The sequence below is a fragment of the Rana temporaria genome, chromosome 6 (assembly GCF_905171775.1).
Source record: "Rana temporaria chromosome 6, aRanTem1.1, whole genome shotgun sequence".
NCBI lineage: Eukaryota > Metazoa > Chordata > Amphibia > Anura > Ranidae > Rana > Rana temporaria.
This window is the reverse complement of record NC_053494.1, coordinates 211745119-211764402: the sequence shown is the minus strand read 5'-3', so window position 1 is coordinate 211764402 and position 19284 is coordinate 211745119. Positions and strand designations below refer to the sequence as shown.

At 46.6% G+C, this 19284-nt stretch overlaps 1 protein-coding gene across 1 annotated transcript in view; it reads right to left on the bottom strand.

Moving 5' to 3' along the window:
* Window positions 1-7581: 7581 nt before the first annotated feature.
* MARCHF4 (membrane associated ring-CH-type finger 4) overlaps window positions 7582-19284 on the bottom strand; it is an 83051-nt gene continuing 71348 nt past the window's right edge. Inside the window, exon 4 of the mRNA XM_040358217.1 lies at window positions 7582-8334. Within this exon, the coding sequence (XP_040214151.1) occupies window positions 7970-8334 (365 nt within the window). The 3' untranslated portion in view covers window positions 7582-7969. The remainder of the gene's footprint in view (window positions 8335-19284) is intronic.

Below are 19284 nucleotides of genomic sequence, written 5' to 3'. Positions count from 1 at the left end.
GGATCAGAGGGCCCTGCTCGTTAGAGCTTACAATCTAAAATAGCCAATCCTAACACAGGAATTCTGGGTATTTCTTTTCTTTTCTTCCTAAAGCGGATTCTATAAATAAGTCCTTTAGCGGGAACCCTTGATTCTCCATATCAAACAGCCGGAGACAGGGGGTCATCCAGAGTTCTCCGTCAGACTGCTTGTTAACTCGTGTGAAGTCGTCGATTTGCGTCGAGGAATGGAGAGGTATTCGGTAACTCTCATTTTTCTCCCCTTCATGAATAAATCATCCTCAGACCTGTATTCCCCTTCCCCCTCCCCCGCCGCCAAACGAAAAATTCCAGCAGAAGGTGACTCCGTAGTTCCTAACATCTAAAAATAATTCCCGCAGATACTTTGTTGCAAAGGCTGAACCTCAGGAAAACAGATAGATATGTAACACTTGATGTAACATTTGCAGTTGAATTCTATGACAAGTAGGTTCACCTGCCAAAAGATTTCTATATCTGCCCAACCAGTCCAAAGAGAGCAAGGACCGGCGCGCTCGCGACCCACGGCTGGGCTCTTAAAGGTGACGTACAGGTACGTGCCTGTGCCCAGCCGTGCCATTCTGCCGACGTATTTAGTCGTGCGCCGGTCCTTGCTCTCTTTGTAAATCTCAGGACTTGGTTGGGCAGATATACAAATCTTTTGGCAGGTGAACCTCCGTGACTGTGCTGCGGGACCTGTGGACCCGATCGCCGCTGGTGTCCCGCGATCGGGTCACAGGACCTGAAGAACTGGGAGAGGTGAGTGTAAACACACCTTCCCCGTTCTTCACAGTGGCAATGTCAGTGATCGTCTGTTTCCCTGATATAGGGAACGGCGATCACTGACGTCACACATCCAGCCCCGCCCCCCTACAGTTAGAAACACACATGAGGTCACACCTAACCCCTACAGCGCCCCCTAGCGGTTAACCCCATCACTGCCATTGTCATTTTCACAGTATTTAGTGCATTTTTATAGCACTTTTCACTGTGAAAACGACAATGGTCTCAAAAATGTGTCAAAAGTGTCTGATGTGTCCGCCATAATGTCGCAGTCACGAAAAGAAATGCTGATTAGTAGTAAAAAAAAAATTATTAATAAAAATGGCATAAAACTATCCCCTATTTTGTAAACGCTATAAATTTTTCGCAAACCAATCGATAAACGCATATTGTGATTTTTCTTCCAAAAATAGGTAGAAGAATACGTATCGGCCTAAACTGAGGAAAAAAAATGTTTTTTTATATATTTTTGGGGAATATTTATTATAGCAAAAAGTAAAAAATATTGTTTTTTTTTCAAAATTGTCGCTCTATTTTTGTTTATAGCGCAAAAAATAAAAACCGCAGAGGTGATCAAATACCACCAAAAGAAAGTTCAATTTGTGGGGAAAAAAAGGACGCCAATTTTGTTTGGGAGCCACGTCGCACGACCGCGCAATTGTCAGTTAAATCGACGCAGTGCCGAATCGCAAAAAGGGGCAAGGTCCTTAACCTGCATATTGGTCCGGGTCTTAAGCGGTTAAACTGCAGCTGAGCAATATAGCCTGGTCCCCTCCCCACCCTAAGAATGTGCAGGAGATGTTCCGGGTGTGCCTGGGAACACCCTAATCCACTCATCTCTGTTACCAGCCGCCGCAACTGCCAGATTGGTTCACAGGCTCACCGATCATCCAAGTAAGCCCGAGAACCACCGGGAAGCGGCGGGAGGAGTGGCAGGATGGTTAGTAAGCAGTATGTAGTGTCAGGATAGGGCAGTATTAAGTGGCAGGGCAGACAGTGAGCAGTATGTAGTGGTGAGGTGATCAGTAAGCAATATGTGGTGGCAGGACAGTCAGTGAGCAGTATGTATCAGTGGCGCAGTCAGTGATCATCAGGCAGTAGCAGGGTATGGCAGTATGTAGTGATAGGGTGGTCAGTGAGCAGTATGTAGTGGCAGGGCAGTCAGTGAGCAGTATGTAGTGGAAGGGCAGTCAGTGAGAAGTATGTTGTGGTAGGGCAGTCAGTGAGCAGTATGTTGTGGAAGGGCAGTCAGTGAGCAGTATGTTGTGGTAGGGCAGTCAGAGAGCAGTATGTAGTGGTATGATGGTCAGTGAGCAGTATGTAGTGGTAGGACAGTCAGTGAGCAGTATGTAGTAGTTGAGCAGTATGTAGTGGTAGGGCAGTCAGTGAGCAGTATGTAGTGGTAGGGCAGTTAGTGAGCAGTATGTAGTGGTAGGGCAGTCAGTGAGCAGTATGTAGTGGTATGATGGTCAGTGAGCAGTATGTAGTGGTAGGGCAGTCAGTGAGCAGTATGTGGTGGTAGGGCAGTTAGTGAGCAGTATGTTGTGGTAGGGCAGGCAGTGAGCAGTATGTAGTGGTAGGGCGGTCAGTGAGAAGTATGTAGTGATAGGGTGGTCAGTGAGCAGTATGTAGTGGCAGGGCAGTTAGTGAGCAGTATGTAGTAGTAGGGCAGTCAGTGAGCAGTATGTAGTGGCAGAGCAGTGTGCAGTGGTAGGGCAGTCAGTGAGCAGTATATAGTGGTAGGGCAGTCAGTGAGCAGTATGTAGAGGTAGAGCAGTCAGTGAGCAGTATGTAGTGGTAGGGCAGTCAGTGAGCAGTATGTAGTGGCATGATGGTCAGTGAGCAGTATGTAGAATTAGAGCAGTCAGTGAGCGGCATGCAGTGGCATGGTATGGCAGTATGTAGTGGCAGGGAAAACAGTAGTGGCAGGTCATTTTGTAACTATGTAGTGGTGGGGCAGGACAGTCACTGAAGGGTATCCAGCTCAGATTATGATGCAGGGAAAGTTCCCTAGTCATCTGTTCTCAATCATCGTCTGGGAAGACCAGGTGATGTCAATCTCAAAGGTTTTAAATGCCCAGACTCATCTGACCCTCCCCCAACAATCAGCACCATGGGTTCTTCTAAGCCAGTGGTCTCAAACTGTGGCCCTCCAGCTGCTGGAAAACTACAAGTCCCATGAGGCATTGCAAGGCTGACAGTTACAAGTATGACTCCCACAGGCAAAGGCTTAATGGGACTTGTAGTTTCGCAACAGCTGGAGGGCCGCCAGTTTGAGACCTCTGTTCTAAGCAGTTGTCTAGAAAACTGAAAGTGAAAATAGTTGTCGCTCACAAAGCTGGAGAAGCTATAAGAAGATAGCAAAGCGTTTTCAGAGGTCAATATCCTCTGTTCGGAATGTAATTAAGAAATGGCAGTCATCAGGAACAGTGGAAGTTAAAGCAAGATCTGGAAGACCAAGAAAAATATCAGACAGAACAGCTCGCAGGATTGTGAGAAAAGCAATTCAAAACCCACGTTTGACTGCACGATCCCTCCAGAAAGATCTGGCAGACACTGGAGTTGTGGTACACTATTCCACTATAAAGAGATACTTGTACAAATATGGTCTTCATGGAAGAGTCATCAGAAGAAAACCTCTTCTACGTCCTCACCACAAAAATCAGCGTTTGAACTTTGCAAATGAACATATAGACAAGCCTGATGCATTTTGGAAACAAGTTCTGTGGACCGATGAGGATAAAATAGAACTTTTTGTCCGGAATGAGCAAAGGTACGTTTGGAGAAGAAAGGGCACAGAATTTAATGAAAAGAACCTCTGTCCAACTGTGAAGCATGGGGGTGGATCAATCATGCTTTGGGGTTGTATTGCAGCCAGTGGCACAGGGAACATTTCACGAGTAGAAGGAAAAATGGATTCAATAAAATTTCAGCAAATTTTGGATGGTAACTTGATGCCATCTGTGAAAAAGCTGAAGTTAAAGAGAGGATGGCTTCTACAAATGGATAATGATCCTAAACACACCTCAAAATCCACGGGGGATTACATCAAGAGGCGTAAACTGAAGGTTTTGCCATGGCCTTCACAATCTCCTGACCTCAACATAAAATCTATGGAGAGACCTTAAAAGAGCAGTGCGTGACAGACAGCCCAGATATCTCAAAGAACTGGAAGACTTTTGTAAGGAAGAATGGGCAAAGATACCTCAAACAAGAATTGGAAGACTCTTGGCTGGCTACAAAAAGCGTTTACAAGCTGTGATACTTGCCAAAGGGGGCAGTACAAGATATTAACTCTGCAGGGTGCCCAAACTTTTGAAGACGCCATTTTTTGGTTTTCTGTAATTTTGAAAGTGTAAATGATGGAAATAAAATCTAACTTTTTTTGACATATTAGAAGAATGTCTAATCTGTAATTTGATGCCTTTTGGAGATTTTTCCATCTTTCCTTGGCTTCGCTATGCACATTAATACAAATTTTTACCTGGGGTGCCCAAACTTTCCATCCCCACTGTTATTCCTGTGGGAATGCCTCTCCATATCAGCCACTTTCTGCATGGCTGGGGACGGAAGGCTTGCAGGCCCGCTATCTCTTCTCTTCCTTCTGCTTCATCTTCAGCTTCTGGATCCATCAGAATGAAGCAAAGTGAGGCCCCGTACACACGACAGAGGAACTCGACGTGCTTGGCACGTCGAGTTCCTCGTCGAGTTTTGGGATGAAGCCGCCGAGGAGCTCGGCGGGCCGCCTTCTCCCATAGGACAACGCGGACAACGAGAAAATAGAGAACATGTTCTCTATTTTCTCGTCGAGCTCCTCGGCGGCTCCATCGAGCCAAAACTGTACAGACGACAGAGTTTCTCGGCAGAATCCGGGTTTTGACCGAGTTTCTCTGTGAATTCTGACGAGAAACTCTGTCGTGTGTACGAGGCCTGAGTTTTCAACATTTCTGGTCTATCCAAAGCGAATGAAAACATTTCTTGTTTTGGATCCGCTGTAATAGTTAATAATCCTTGTAGTTGTTACTATTATTAATATTCCAGGTGTTACTTTGGGCCCCAAAACATTGCGTGCCTACAGGCTGCCGCTGAACAGCGTCTAGTAATCACCAGGAGAAATAAATCATTTTAACGTTTTACTTATTATTTTTGCTCCTTTTGTGCATATCGTACTTGTTTAACACTTTGTTACTTTGTTCCTTGCCCCAAGCAGTAGATAAAATCCCCCCCCCCCCCCCCCTTCCCTCCATCATTACTAACCATGCTAATTTTGTTTATTCAGTGCCTTTGTCAAACGGTGTAGAAAATTGACTGCGCTAGACCCCGACGGTAATCTGTTACGCTTGTAGTGATCGGGGGTGAATAATTATCGCCCGGGGTCAATGAAGCTAAAGAATGTTAAAGGCAAGATGAAGCAAAAAGCGTCAAAGACTCTTCTAATGAATAGTGAGGGTAATGGAGATTCACGCCTGCTCAGCATTAAAAGCGCGCCTTTCCTCCGCAGTCCTGACAGATTAAGAGACGGATGAGGTGGCGTGATTCCTGATGGGAATCTGGAAACATCGGGGGGGCTTCTTGGCTCCATAAAAAAAGAAAAATACTAGGCATGTTATGACATTTTTTTTTACCACGGCTCATATGGTTATTCCTCGCCATTGGTGCTCACTGCCCCGCTCTCCTGGAATGGGTCACTGAAATGGATCACATTGCACACATGGAGCCACTCTTGAATTAAGAAATGGAGCATATGAGCATTGCAGTAGAACCTTTTTAACATGGAGGAACCCTTGAAATAACTTTCCATATTTAGGGAAGCCCTACTAATGATTACAGCTAGCCAGATTCACGTAGGCGGGCGCAACGTTAGGCAGGCGTAGCGTATGGCATATACCTAGTGGTTCATGCTTCCCCATCGATATTCAAGTTACTGCTTCAATAAAAAAAAACAAAAAGAATCCCAGAGACCAGGGGTCTAAATAAAGGGCCAGTTTACTGTCCTTCAGTACAGGGGACCGGACTGTGGCCATCAAGAGTACAAAATGTACCATCATTGGTGTCATTGGTAGGAATTGTGCCCATCATTGGTGTCATTGGGAGGAATTGTGCCCTTCATGGTGTCATTGGGAGGAATTGTGCCCTTCGTGGTGTCATTGAGAGAACTTGTGCCTGATAATGGGTGTCATTGGGAGGAATTGTGCCCCATCATTGGTAGAAATTGTGCCCTTCATTGGTGTCATTGGTAGGAATTGTGCCCTTAATTGGTGTCATTGAGCAGAACTGTGCCCCATTGTTGGTGTCCTTGAGAGGAAATTGTGCCCGGCGAGTGTACGAAATAGAGCCCCAAGGGCTAGATAAAAGCAAGCAAAGGGTGGCATCCGACCCCCATGCCGCAGTTTGGAGACCACTGCCCTACACTGATCATTTGAGCCAGAGAAAGAATGCAGAAAGTGCTGTGTGCCTGGCTGTGTGTGAGCTGAGCTGGAAATAGGACCAAACCACCACCGGCTCCTGCGGGGGAAGCACTACACTCTTCTCTCCCTCTCTTTATTTGCACCTCCTAGTCTGTTTCTACTCCTTTCTTTTCTTTCCTTATACTAGATCCTCTTCTTTTTGCTATATATTTGTTCTTTTTTTTGTTTTCTTTGCCATACCCTTCTGTAATTATTTTTTACTTGACTTCAGCATAAAGGCCCGGATTCACAAACAGCGGCGCATATTTATGCCACCGTAGCGTATCTTCTTTACGCTATGCCGACGCAGCGCAGAGAGGCAAGCACTGGATTCACAAAGCCAGTGCTGCCAAATCTGCGCTGGGTTTCCTAGGCGTAAGCCGGCGTATGTGGAAGTGGGCGTGAGCCATGCAAATGAGGCGTGACCCCATGCAAATGATGGGCTGAGTCTCAGACAGATACGTATAATGAACGGCGCATGCGCCGTCCCGTGGACGCATCCCAGTGCGCATGCTCAGAATCACGTCGGATCTACTCCCTAAGATACGACGGATCACTGCCTACGGCGTGAACGTAACCTACGCCCAGCCATATTCACGTCCAACGTAAACAACGTAAAATACGAGGGCTTGAGTTCCCTGGTGCAGACCTTTGCATGGATGCTGCTGAGTTACACCTCCTTTATGGGGAGTAACTTTACGCCGGACGTATGACTTTACGCGCACTGCGTCGGACGGACGTACGTTCGTGAATCGGCGTATCTCCCTCATTTGCATATGTGAATAGAAAATCAATGGGAGCGCCAAATACGTCCAGCGTAAATATGCGCCCACTCTTCCCCGGCGTAGGCAAGTTACGTCAGTGGGATGAAGCCTATTTTCAGGCGTATCTAGTTGTGGGCACGGCGCACAGATACGACGGCGCATTTTTGCACTTACGCGGAGATACGTCGGCGCAAATGCTTTGTGAACCTGGGCCTAAGAGTCTACCCAGCCATATTCTACACGCCTTTCATTGAGTGATGGGGTTATACTGGTGTTTTTCTGACCTTTTATGCCATATTACAGTGATGGCGAATCTTGGCACCCCAGATGTTTTGGAACTACATTTCCCATGATGCTCATGCACTCTGCAGTGTAGTTGAGCGTCATGGGAAATGTAGTTCCAAATCATCTGGGGTGCCAAGGTTCGCCATCACTGCCATATTACTTCTCACTGTTGAGATACATCACCTTACAAAATGTTGTGAAATGGAATCTCATGCCGCCATTTTGATTTTCCCTTGAACATCCCATTGTGTGAAAAATGTTAAACAAAAATGAAGACAGACAAACTCAGAACCTGAAGTCTCTTTTTAATGAAAACACTTCGTAAATTTCCCTTTGTGCTTGTGTGGAACTGCTGAGCCTGCAAAACAGAAACCAACAACGTGGCACGGCCGCCATTTTGATCTTCCTTTGTTTTTTGGAGGATTTGGTGACGGCGAGACCTTTTGAGACTGGATGGGCGCAATGGTCATGCTCGAGTGTCCCTGCTCAGGATACAGTCAGTATTGCACTTATAAAAGGAACAAAAAAAAGGACCAGGGACTGGACCGGACCAGCACATCACCTTCCTCGAGCTCTTTGTCGCCTTCTGTCTTTGAGAAGGCCCAGCTGAGGCCTAGTATGCTTGTTGTGAAAGAAAGGCACGCATTTGCCAGATAAGGCCTCCGGATTAACCTCAGACTGTGGTGACTCTCATGACAAACTCTCTGTTGGCGTTAGTGTGGCTTCTGTGTTCGTGCGGTCTAAGATGGCTGAGGATGTGAAATAGGGTGTACGCACAGTGATGGTCCGACAGGGTTCCCGCATGGCCGTTACTATGGTTACCACTATCGACAGGGGTGGAGTTATTGGCTGTACCAGCTGGGGTGGTTGAGTTATTGGTTTGGGAAGAATTGCGTTGGCTGGGCCGCTGGCCCGTCCCCAGTTTCTGGTCCTCCAAGTCTTTTGATTTGTCGTAATTGAGAACCTTCCACTGTTGGTTGACGGCCTGCCATCGTTTAAATATCCTATAAACAGAAGGTCCTTCGTGGATGATCAATCCTGCAAACAATCACACACAACGAGAGGTGATTAAAACATAGAGCAATAGAAAAAGTTAGAGATAAATATAATCAGACTCATTAATGGTGGCAAAGAGCAATGGCACCGTGCAGTACCCATACAAGGCCAAGTTTCACTGGATCCAGGTTAGTTAAAATGGTAGAAAGAAAAGGAAGTAACAAGCGAGGAAGGAAGGAGCAAAGTAAGGAAGGGGGAAGAGAGCAAGGATGAAAGGAATGAATATGGAAGGGTTTGAGGAGGATAGGAAGAAAAGGAAGAAAGGAGGAAATATGGAAGGAAAGAAGGATGGAATGGAGAATGAATGAGGGAACAAGAAGGGTAAAAAAAAGGCAAGAATGAAGGAAATAAGTAGGAAAGGAGTAAGAGAAAGAAGTAGAAATTAAAGCGGAGTTCCGGCCACAATTTCACTTTTTATATATAAATACCCCTGTAATACACAAGCTTAATGTATTCTAGTAAAGTTAGTCTGTAAACTAAGGTCTGTTTTGTTAGGTTGTTACAGAATTTAGACACTTTATAAAATAGAAATTGACTGGGGCCATCTTAAGTGTGGGCATCATGAAGCCAGACTGTATGACTTCCTGGATTTCAGCCTTGCAGATCTCGCTCAGTGCTGCACAAGCAGTGTCAGATCAGGTTTCAGCACCTGTGCTGTCCAAGTCACATGATTCTTTGAGACTGGGGAGTGCACAGACTCCTGGAAAGTTACACCCACTACATTTCCAGGAGTCTGTGCGGTGTAGGTTAGGAAGCATTAAGCACCTAGGTGCAGGAAGTGGGAAGATTAACTATTCTGCCTAGCAACAACACTTTGAAGGCATCTAAAAAAAAAAAAAAATTTGTAAAGGACTAATGACATTTTTTTAAAACTACTGATGTAATGTTATATTTATGGGTGGAACTCCACTTTAAGGGTTCGAGGAAGGAATGAAGTGGAAAGGGTTGAGGTAAGCAACAAAAGCATGAGGGAAAGAGGAAATGAAGAAGGAGCAAGGAAGGAAGGAAATATTTAATGTGGAACAAAGGGAAAAAGAAAATAAGAAGAGAAGGGAGGGAATGAGCAAGAATAGAAAGCAGGAATGAAGGAGCAAAGTAAAAAAAGCTGAATATTACTATATTACTATTTTTTTTAATTTACAGTTTTTTATATTGAAAGCAATGTCAACCATAAGCAAAAATGAGGACTGCTGCAAACATTTGGTGTACCGTCACGCATTTATATACACGCGATTCGCTGATATGTTTTACGATAAGCTCATAAAAAGCAAAAAAATCAGTGTATGCAACCGTTGCAGAAGAGCATTGTAATCCGAATATGGCAAACAAAGGGAGCCGAGTCCCTGAATGGACCCAGCGGGATGAACGGACTGAGCCTTTTTGTATTCCTTCTCCTTTTCAGTATTTAAAATTGAGTATTGATTTGGTGTGTGGAGATCGGGACGGAGCAGAAAGAATGAGAGACGGAGGTGGGAAGCAGCAGCAAAAAAAAAATGTGATTTGAATGCAACAGCCCCTTACAATGAGGCATTGAGACAATGTTCTGCTCGGTAAAAACATGAATTGAGGAGGAACAATGAGAAAACAAAATTGTTAGTAAAGAATCACATTGCATAGCACATGTCGTCCAATCCTTCTTCTACAGCAGGCAGGGGAGTACAAACTTTCTAAACAAAGGGGCTTACTGTCCTTCAGGTTTTAGGGGGATAGACTGTGACCACTGGGAGTAGAAAATGTCCCAGAGTTGGTGCAAGTAAAAAAAAATACATAGGCCCGGATTCACATACATCGGCGCATATTTATGCCGCCGTATATACGCTACGCCGACGCAGTGCAGAGAGCATACCTCCCAACTTTCTGAGATGGGAATGAGGGACACCTATCAGCAAAAGTATGTAGGCATAGGACACACCCCTTGTCACGCCCCCTTTAAAGGAAACTTGTCCAAAAAAGCAAGATTGGTTAAACCCACAAGTGCTGTTTTTACCACTACTATTCCTTTATATTGACTTGGAATTTACAAATGCAGCAATTTAGAAATCAGATGAAAGGTTTAGCACCGGAAAACACTTTTTGATAGATTAAAAGTGCACCAACAACGGGGCCCAATTCCTCCCAATGACACCAACAACAGGGCCCAATTCCTTCCAATGACACCAACAACGGGGCCCAATTCTTCCCAATGACACCAACAACAGGGCCCAATTCCTTCCAATGACACCAACAACGGGGCCCAATTCTTCCCAATGACACCAACAACAGGGCCCAATTCCTTCCAATGACAACAACAATGGGGCCCAATCCCTCCCAATGACACCAACAATAGGGCACAATTCTTCTAATGATACCAATGGGGCCCAATTCCTCCCAATGACACCAACAATAGGGCCCAATTCTTCTAATGACAACAATGGGGCCCAATTTCTCCCAATGACATTAACAATATGGCCCAATTCCTCCCAATGACACCAACAACGGGGCCCGATGACACCCACAATAGGGCTCAATTCCTCCCAATGACACCAACAACAGGGCCCAATTCCTCCCAATGACACCAACAACAGGGCCCAATTCCTCCCAATGACACCAACAACGGGGCCCAATTCCTCCCAATGACACCAACAACAGGGCCCGATGACACCCACAACAGGGCCCAATTCCTCCCAATGACACCAACAATGGGGCCCAATTCCTCCCAATGACACCAACAACAGGGCCCAATTCCTCCCAATGACACCAACAACGGGGCCCAATTCCTCCCAATGACACCAACAACGGGGCCCAATTCCTTCCAATGACACCAACAACAGGGCCCAATTCCTCCCAATGACACCAACAACAGGGCCAAATTCCTCCCAATGACACCAACAACAGGGCCCAATTCCTCCCAATGACACCAACAATGGGGCCCAACTCCTCCCAATGACGCCAACAACAGGGCCCAACTCCTCCTAATGACACCAACAATGTGGCCCAACAACAGCAATGAGGCATAATCCTTCCCATTGACACCAAAGATGGGTTGTTGTTTTTTACCCACTGCTGTTGGGACCTTTTCTACTCTCAATAGCCACAGCCCGGCCCCCCTAAAGTCTGAAGGACAGTAAACTGGCCCTTTGCTTGTAAAGTTTGGAGACCTCTGCTATAGAGGAACGATGGGGTTGATTTACTAAAAGCAAATAGTCTCTACACTTTGCAAAGTGCAGTTGCTCCAGAGTTTAGTAAATGAGCAGAAGCTCTGCTGACTTCCCTCATCCAATCATGTGCATTGCGGTAGTCAGTGTAAAGCAATATCTATGAAGACCTTTGTAATATCCTATGTGTGTATATATAGGGCCAGATTCTCAGAGGAGATACAACGGCGTATCTCCAGATACGCCGTCGTATCTCTGAGTCCGGCCAGTCGTATCTATGCGCCTGATCAGTTACGCATAGATTTCCCCTAGATCCGACAGGCGTTAAGTCTCTTACGCCGTCGGATCGTAACTGCATATTTTTCGCTGGCCGCTAGGGGCGTGTACGCTGATTTACGTGCCAAAATATGTAAATCAGCTAGATACGCAAACTCACAAACGTACGCCCGGTCGACGCAGTACAGTTACGCCGTTTACGTTTAGGCTTTTCCCGGCGTATAGTTACCCCTGCTATATGGTGGCATAAGTGCGGCATACTAATGTTAAGTATGGACGTCGTTCCCGCGTCGAAATTTGAAAAAGTTACGTTGTTTGCGTAAGTCGTCCGTGAATGGGGCTGGACGTCATTTACGTTCACGTCGAAACCAATGACGTCCTTGCGGCGTACTTTGGAGCAATGCACACTGGGAAATTCCACTGACGGCGCATGCGCCGTTCGGGAAAAACGTCAATCACGTCGGGGCAAGCCTGATTTACATAACACACGCCGACATCTTCACAATTTGAATTAGGCGGGCTTACGCCGGCCTATTTACGCTACACCGCCGCAACTTTTATTGAGAATACGGCACTTGCCTGTAAAATAGGATACGTTACGTTCACAAAGTTACGCCATTCTACGTGAATCTACCCCATAGTGTATATAGGCAATAACCGTATCAGACACCCTATCACAATCTACAATGCGATTTTCGTTTTCCTTTTAGGCAAAACCAATATATTTAAAGGTCATCTCCATCTGAAATTAGTATTTCAGTTTTATCGCACTGCAAACCAGTTAAGTCCCTTTAAATTACAATATACGGCCGGATCTGCACTCCCCGCACATGATAAAAGGAATTAGCCACACTGCCTTGTTCCTTATGTAAGCTCTGCTAATTCTTTGTAAAATAAATTGTGTCTGCGTTATCAGTTCTTCCCTGCGAGATAATTATTTTCAGTTTTCCATTTCTGGTACAACCCGGCAAAGTGCCGCTCACCGCTCCATCCCTCCGTTTATTAAACACGAGGGGATTTGGCTTCTGAAAGGTCATTTCCCGAGTGAAAAGGCTACCGGCACCATACAGGATTCACTCACACCGAGCCGCATGCAATTCTTTCCATAAGCTGGAACATGGAAAAAGGCTTTCAGCTTTCTCCTGTGATTTTGGCTACGGGGCTAACACTCGTCTCCGGGGAGAAGCGATATTATTACCTTAAAATAACTGCCTATAAGAAGGAGCATACGTCTGAGTGACAGCTGTGGGTATACGGGGAAGGTGTATGAACACTAACAGAATGTGAAGCAATCAGGTCACATTGCATTCCTATGGTTCAGCAAAGAATCTTCACCATTCTGCTGAACCGGGAGAACGGGTCATCAATTCTACTGAACCACCGAGGGACGAAACATATCAGGAGAGACTGTAGGAACTCAATATGGAAAGTCTTATATAGGGATGAGCTACCGATGTGGTAGACTGAATTTTGTTTTTCAAATTCTTTATTTATCAATGAGCATGCATTAAAAGGATGAGTATAGATCAGAGGTCCCCAAGCTGTGGCCCACAGACTGGATTTGGCCCTTTGCTAGCCCTTATTAGGCCCCTGAGGCACTACTTCTACCAATGGACACCAACAGAGGGGCATACTTCCTGCTACTCACACCAATGATGGGACAGGGACACTAATTCTCCCACTGACTTCAATGAAAGGGCACTATCAGGCCTGGACTGGCCATAGGGCACACCAGGCGTTTGCACTGGACAGACACCTCGTGGGCCGGTCACGCTGGAGGTATAGCTGCATTCAAGGAGACGCCTCTCCCCTAACACCGGCTGGGAAACTGTGATGGCTGCACAGGGAGGAAGGTGAGCACAGTGCGAAAAAAAAAACATGTTCCAGTGCGTTACATCCCGCTCTGTAGTGGCGGGCAAAGGGAGTGGTCTGGGGCTGTCTGTGTACTGGTCTGGGGCTGTCTGTGTACTGGTATGGGGCTGTCTGTGTGCTGGTATGGGGCTGTCTGTGTACTGGTATGGGGCTGTCTGTGTACTGGTATGGGGCTGTCTGTGTACTGGTATGGGGCTGTCTGTGTGCTGGTATGGGGCTGTCTGTGTACTGGTATGGGGCTGTCTGTGTACTGGTATGGGGCTGTCTGTGTACTGGTATGGGGCTGTCTTTGTACTGGTCTGGGGCTGTCTCTTTATTGGTCTAAAGATGTCCCTTTTCTGGTCTGGGGCTGTCTCTTTGCTGGTCTGGGGCCATCTCTTTGTTGGTCTTAGGCTGTCCCTTTGCTAGTCTGGGGCCGTTTCTTTGCCAGTCTGGGGTCGTCTCTTTGCTGGACTGGGCCATCATCCTTGATGGACTGGGGCCGTCATCCTTGCTGGACTGGGGCCGTCTCTTTACTGGACTAGGGCCGTCATTCTTGCTGGGCTGGGGCCGTCATTCTTGCTGGGCTGGGGCCGTCTCTTTGCTGTACTGGGGCCGTCTTTTTGCTGGTCTGGGGATGTCACTTTGCTGGTCTGGGGATGTCTCTTTGCTATATGGGGATGTCTCTTTGCTGTATTGGGATGTCTCTCAGAATGAATATCTGGTCACCAACCACCCCTGCGAACGCCCACCCCACATCTCCCCCCCTACTGGGGCACTATTTCTTCCAATGATTTGAGAACTATTCTTTCCACTAATAACAAAATTGGGCCACTATTCCTCCCACTGACATTAATAAGGGCACTATTCTGCCCACTGACACCAGCAATAGTTCACTATTGCTCCCACTTGTATGAGAGCCCAACTAACCCAACTAACACCAACACTGGGGCATAATTCCTGCCACTGACACCAGCGATAGGGCACTATTCCTTCTACAGATAGCAGGTGCTATGCAATTTTTTTTACTCCTGCTAGCTTACCACTAATGCCTTTTTACCACAATCTTACAGTCAAAGGATGAGTATAGATCAGTGGTCCCCAAACTGTGGCCCCTTTTATTTTTTTTTTTTTTAAGTGTATTTTGTGCGTGTACTCGAGAGAGGAGCCGGACTGCAGGAGTTGGGAGTAGGCAGGCCTCCCCCAGAGGCAATCTGCCACCTTTCTCCATGCCCCGGGTGGCAATGGCGGGTGTGTGAGGGGGTCCTCCCACACAGCCCGCCCTACCTGCTCCGCTTTGAAGCCCAACGGGGCAGAGGGACTCCCTATAAGGGAGTGAGAGGATCTAGCCCGCTCAACCAGCCCCGTTAGTCCTTCGCCTCTCTTTTTAGAGACCGCGTGGTCAAAGTGCGTGTGTGTTAACCCAATATCGAGTGCGTGTAAGTGTGGTGGTTTTTGTGGGAGGGGGGTGGGCGTACTAAGCGCAGGCTTACCTTGCATAGCACACCCACCGGGGGCCAGGCTGAGACCACCAAACTCAATTCACATGTAGCTGAGACCGGGATCCGAACCCACTAGCTGCAGAGGTGAATGGCTTGTCAGCGCAGTGCCAATCGCGTTGAGCCACCGCAGCTCCCATCTGTGGCCCCTTTCAAGCGTTGGTTCACTATTGCACCCACTTACACTAATGATGGGTCACTATTCCTTCCACTGACACTAATGATGGGTCACTATTCCTCCCACTGACACCAATGATGGGGCACTATTCTTCCCACTGACACCAATGATGGGGCGCCATTCCCCCCACTGACACCAATGATGGGGCACTATTTCTCCCACTGACACCAATGATGGGTCACTATTCCCCCCCACTGACACCAATGATGGAGCACTATTCCCCCCACTGACACCAATGATGGGGCACTATTCCTCCCACTGACACCAATGATGGGGCACTATTCTTCCCACTGACACCAATGATGGGGCACTATTCCCCCCACTGACACCAATGATGGAGCACTATTCCCCCCACTGACACCAATGATGGAGCACTATTCCTCCCACTGACACCAATGATGGGGCACTATTCCTCCTCCTACTGACCACAGGTGCCATTTCCGACCCCCTAAGGTTTGAAGGACAGTAATCTGGTCCTCTGTAAGTGCTAAGACATTCCCACAGTACGGTAAATGATTTTATAAATCAACCCTGTGCATGTAGACATACAGGGCTGGATTCAGAAAGAGATACGACGGCGTATCTCCTGATACGCCGTCGTATCTCTGAGTTCCGACGGTCGTATCTATGCGACTGATTCAGAGAATCAGTTACGCATAGATATCCCTGAGATCCGCCAGGTGTAAGTGTCTTACACCGTCGGATCTTAGGCTGCAATTCCAGGCTGGCCGCTAGGTGGCGCTTCCGTATTTTTACGCGAGGAATATGCAAATGAGGATTTACGCCGATTCAGAAACGAACGACCGCCTGGCGTTTTTTTTTTTTATGTCGTTTGCGTTCGGCTTTTTCCGGCGTATAGTTAACCCTGCTATATGAGGGGTAGCTAATGTTAAGTATGGCCGTCGTTCCCGCGCCGAGTTTTGAAATTTTACGTTGTTTGCGTAAGTCGTTCGCGAATACGGCTGGACGTAATTTACGTTCACGTCGAAACCAATGACGTCCTTGCAACGTCATTTAGAGCAATGCACACTGGGATATTTTACGGACGGCGCAACACAAATTTAAATAAAACACGCCCCCTACATCCCCATTTTAATTACGCGGCCTTACACCGCAACACATACGTTACGCCGCCGTAACTAAGGGCGCAAGTTCTTTCTGAATAAAGAACTTGCGCCCAAAGTTAGAGCGGCGTTACGTATCTCAGATACGTTACGCCGGGCAGACAGATACGCCAATGTATCTGAATCCAGCCCGCAGAATTTATGTAGCTTTAGGCAGCTGTGCTGTCACACATCAACGTGCGTTACCATCGTGCGCTGACATATCTTTTGATGCGCCTTCCCGAATTTAGAATTTGGAATGGATTTGGTAAACAGCCACGGACCGACTCTCGGTGATGAAGTAAAGCCGTCCTCAGGAGGCGTACAAAAATACAATAACATAAGATCTCATATGATAAACTAAGCTTATAATTAGCTCCCAAAAGCGGAGAGCATTTTTTTTTTTTTTACTTTAATTAAAAATGTATTAAACGGCTCCGAGTAAAAATAATAATAAAAATCGGTAAGCAGCGCGTCAGCTGTTTTGTAAGCGTACGGCGGCGGAGCGCTGACGGCGTATTGATAGGAAGCCGATGATAGATGTCACAACACTGCAACAACGAGCATCAAACAAAGCCGGTGTTGTAGGAAAAGTTACTTAAAGGTAATTAAACCCACTAACGAGCGTAAATGATGGAGGAAACGAGGCGGAGGGAGTTCATTTCTGGATTGGCGCTTCGTAATCAGCAGACCTCCGAGAACGGGGGAGCCGTGTGATAAAATATCATTTATTCTCCTGGACACAATTCTCTGCTGATGACGCTTGGCGGAGATCAGGTGATTTCATTGAGATGTATCGATATCCGTACATTGATTCTTCCAGAGAACTGATCCCATTGTGAAGAGGACCTCCAAACAATCAAATAACATGCCCCCCCCAGGGGCGGACTGACAACTCATGGGGCCCCCGGGCAAGAGGAGATTATGGGGCCCCCGGGCAATAGGAGATTATGGGGCCCCCGGGCAAGAGGAGATTATGGGGCCACACAGTATACGCACACACACATACGTACATATTGGGCCGGATTCAGAAAGAAGATACGACGTCGTATCTCTGAGTCCGGCCGTCGTATCTATGCGCCTGATTCATAGAATCAGGTTACGCATAGATATGCCTAAAATCCGACAGATGTAAGTGACTTACACCGTCGGATCTTAGGCTGCAATTCCAGGCCGGCCGCTAGGTGGCGCTTCCATATCTTTTACGCGTCGAATATGCCAATGAGCATTTACGCCGATTCAGAAACGAACAACCGCCCAGCACTTTTTTTTTTTACGTTGTTTGCGTTCGGCTTTTACCGGAGGAAAGTTACCTCTGCTATAGCAGGGGTAAGTGCGGCGTATCCTATGTTAAGTATTGCCGTCGTTCCTGCGCCGAGTCGTTTGCGTAAGTCGTTCGTGAATACGGATGGACGTAATTTACGTTAACGTCGAAACCAATGACGTCCCTGTGACGTCATTTGGAGCAATAAACGCTGGGAAAATTTGCGGACAGCGCATGCGCTGTTCGATCGGCGCGGGGACGCGCCTGATTTAAATAGTACACTCCCCCTAGCCGCGGAATTTGAATTCCGCCCGGGGATTTACGATACGCCTCCGCAACTTTAGAGGCAAGTGCTTTCTGAATAAAGCACTTGCCTCAAAAACTTGCGGCGGCGTAACGTAAATCAGATAGGTTACGCGGATCTAAAGATCTGAATCTAGCCCATAGTATATACATACATACATATACATACACATACACATACATACACAGTATAGTAAGGTACTGGAGAGGCGGGGCACTTATAATCTTGGGATTTTTAAAAAAACACTGATTTTTACATACTGTCCCTGGTTTTACCAAGGCTGGCAACCCTGATGGGGCCCCCTAGTGGCATGGGGCCCTCGGGCAGTGCCTGAGTGCCCGAATGGTCAGTCCGCCGCTGCACCGCCAGCAGTGCCCACCTGTAAATCAGTTTTTATTTTTGCCATTCAGCCAATCCTCGCTTCTGTCCATTCCCAATGGCCGCTTAACCACTTAAGACCCGGACCATTATGCAGGTTAAGGACCTTGCCCCTTTTTGTGTCTGCTCTGAGACATACAATAAATATCAGCTAGACTTAAAATCAGTTTACAGTATCAGATCAGGCAGTGATTGTGATTGGTTGCCAGAGGTTACAGCATATCATTACCACTTACTGACTGGTTGCTAGAGGTTACAGCACACATTAACCACTTAAGACCCGGACCAAAATGCAGCTAAAGGACCTTGCCCCTTTTTGCGATTCGGCACTGTGTCGCTTTAACTGACAATTGCGCGGTCGTGCGACGTGGCTCCCAAACAAAATTGGCATCCTTTTTTTCCCCCACAAATAGAGCTTTCTTTTGGTGGTATTTTATCACCTCTGCGGTTTTTATTTTTTGCGCTATAAACAAAACTAGAGCGACAATTTTGAAAAAAATGCAATATTTTTTACTTTTTCCTATAATAAATATCCCCAAAAAGATATATTAAAAAAAAAATGTCCTCAGTTTAGGCCGATTCGTATTATTCTACATACTTTTGGTAAAAAAAAATTCAATAAGCGTTTATTGATTGGTTTGCGCAAAATGTATAGCGTCTACAAAATAGGGGGTAGTTTTATTGCATTTTTATTAATATATATTTTTTTTACTAGTAATGGCGGCGATCAGCGATTTTTTCCGTGACTGCGACATTATGGCGGACACTTCGGACACTTTTGACACATTTTTGGGACCATTGTCATTTTCACAGCGAAAAATGCTATAAAAATGCCCTGATTATTGTGAAAATGACAATGGCAGTGAAGGGGTTAACCACTAGGGGGCGCTAAGGGGTTAAGTGTGCCCTAAGGGAGCGATTCTTACTGTAGGGGGCGTGGCTGTA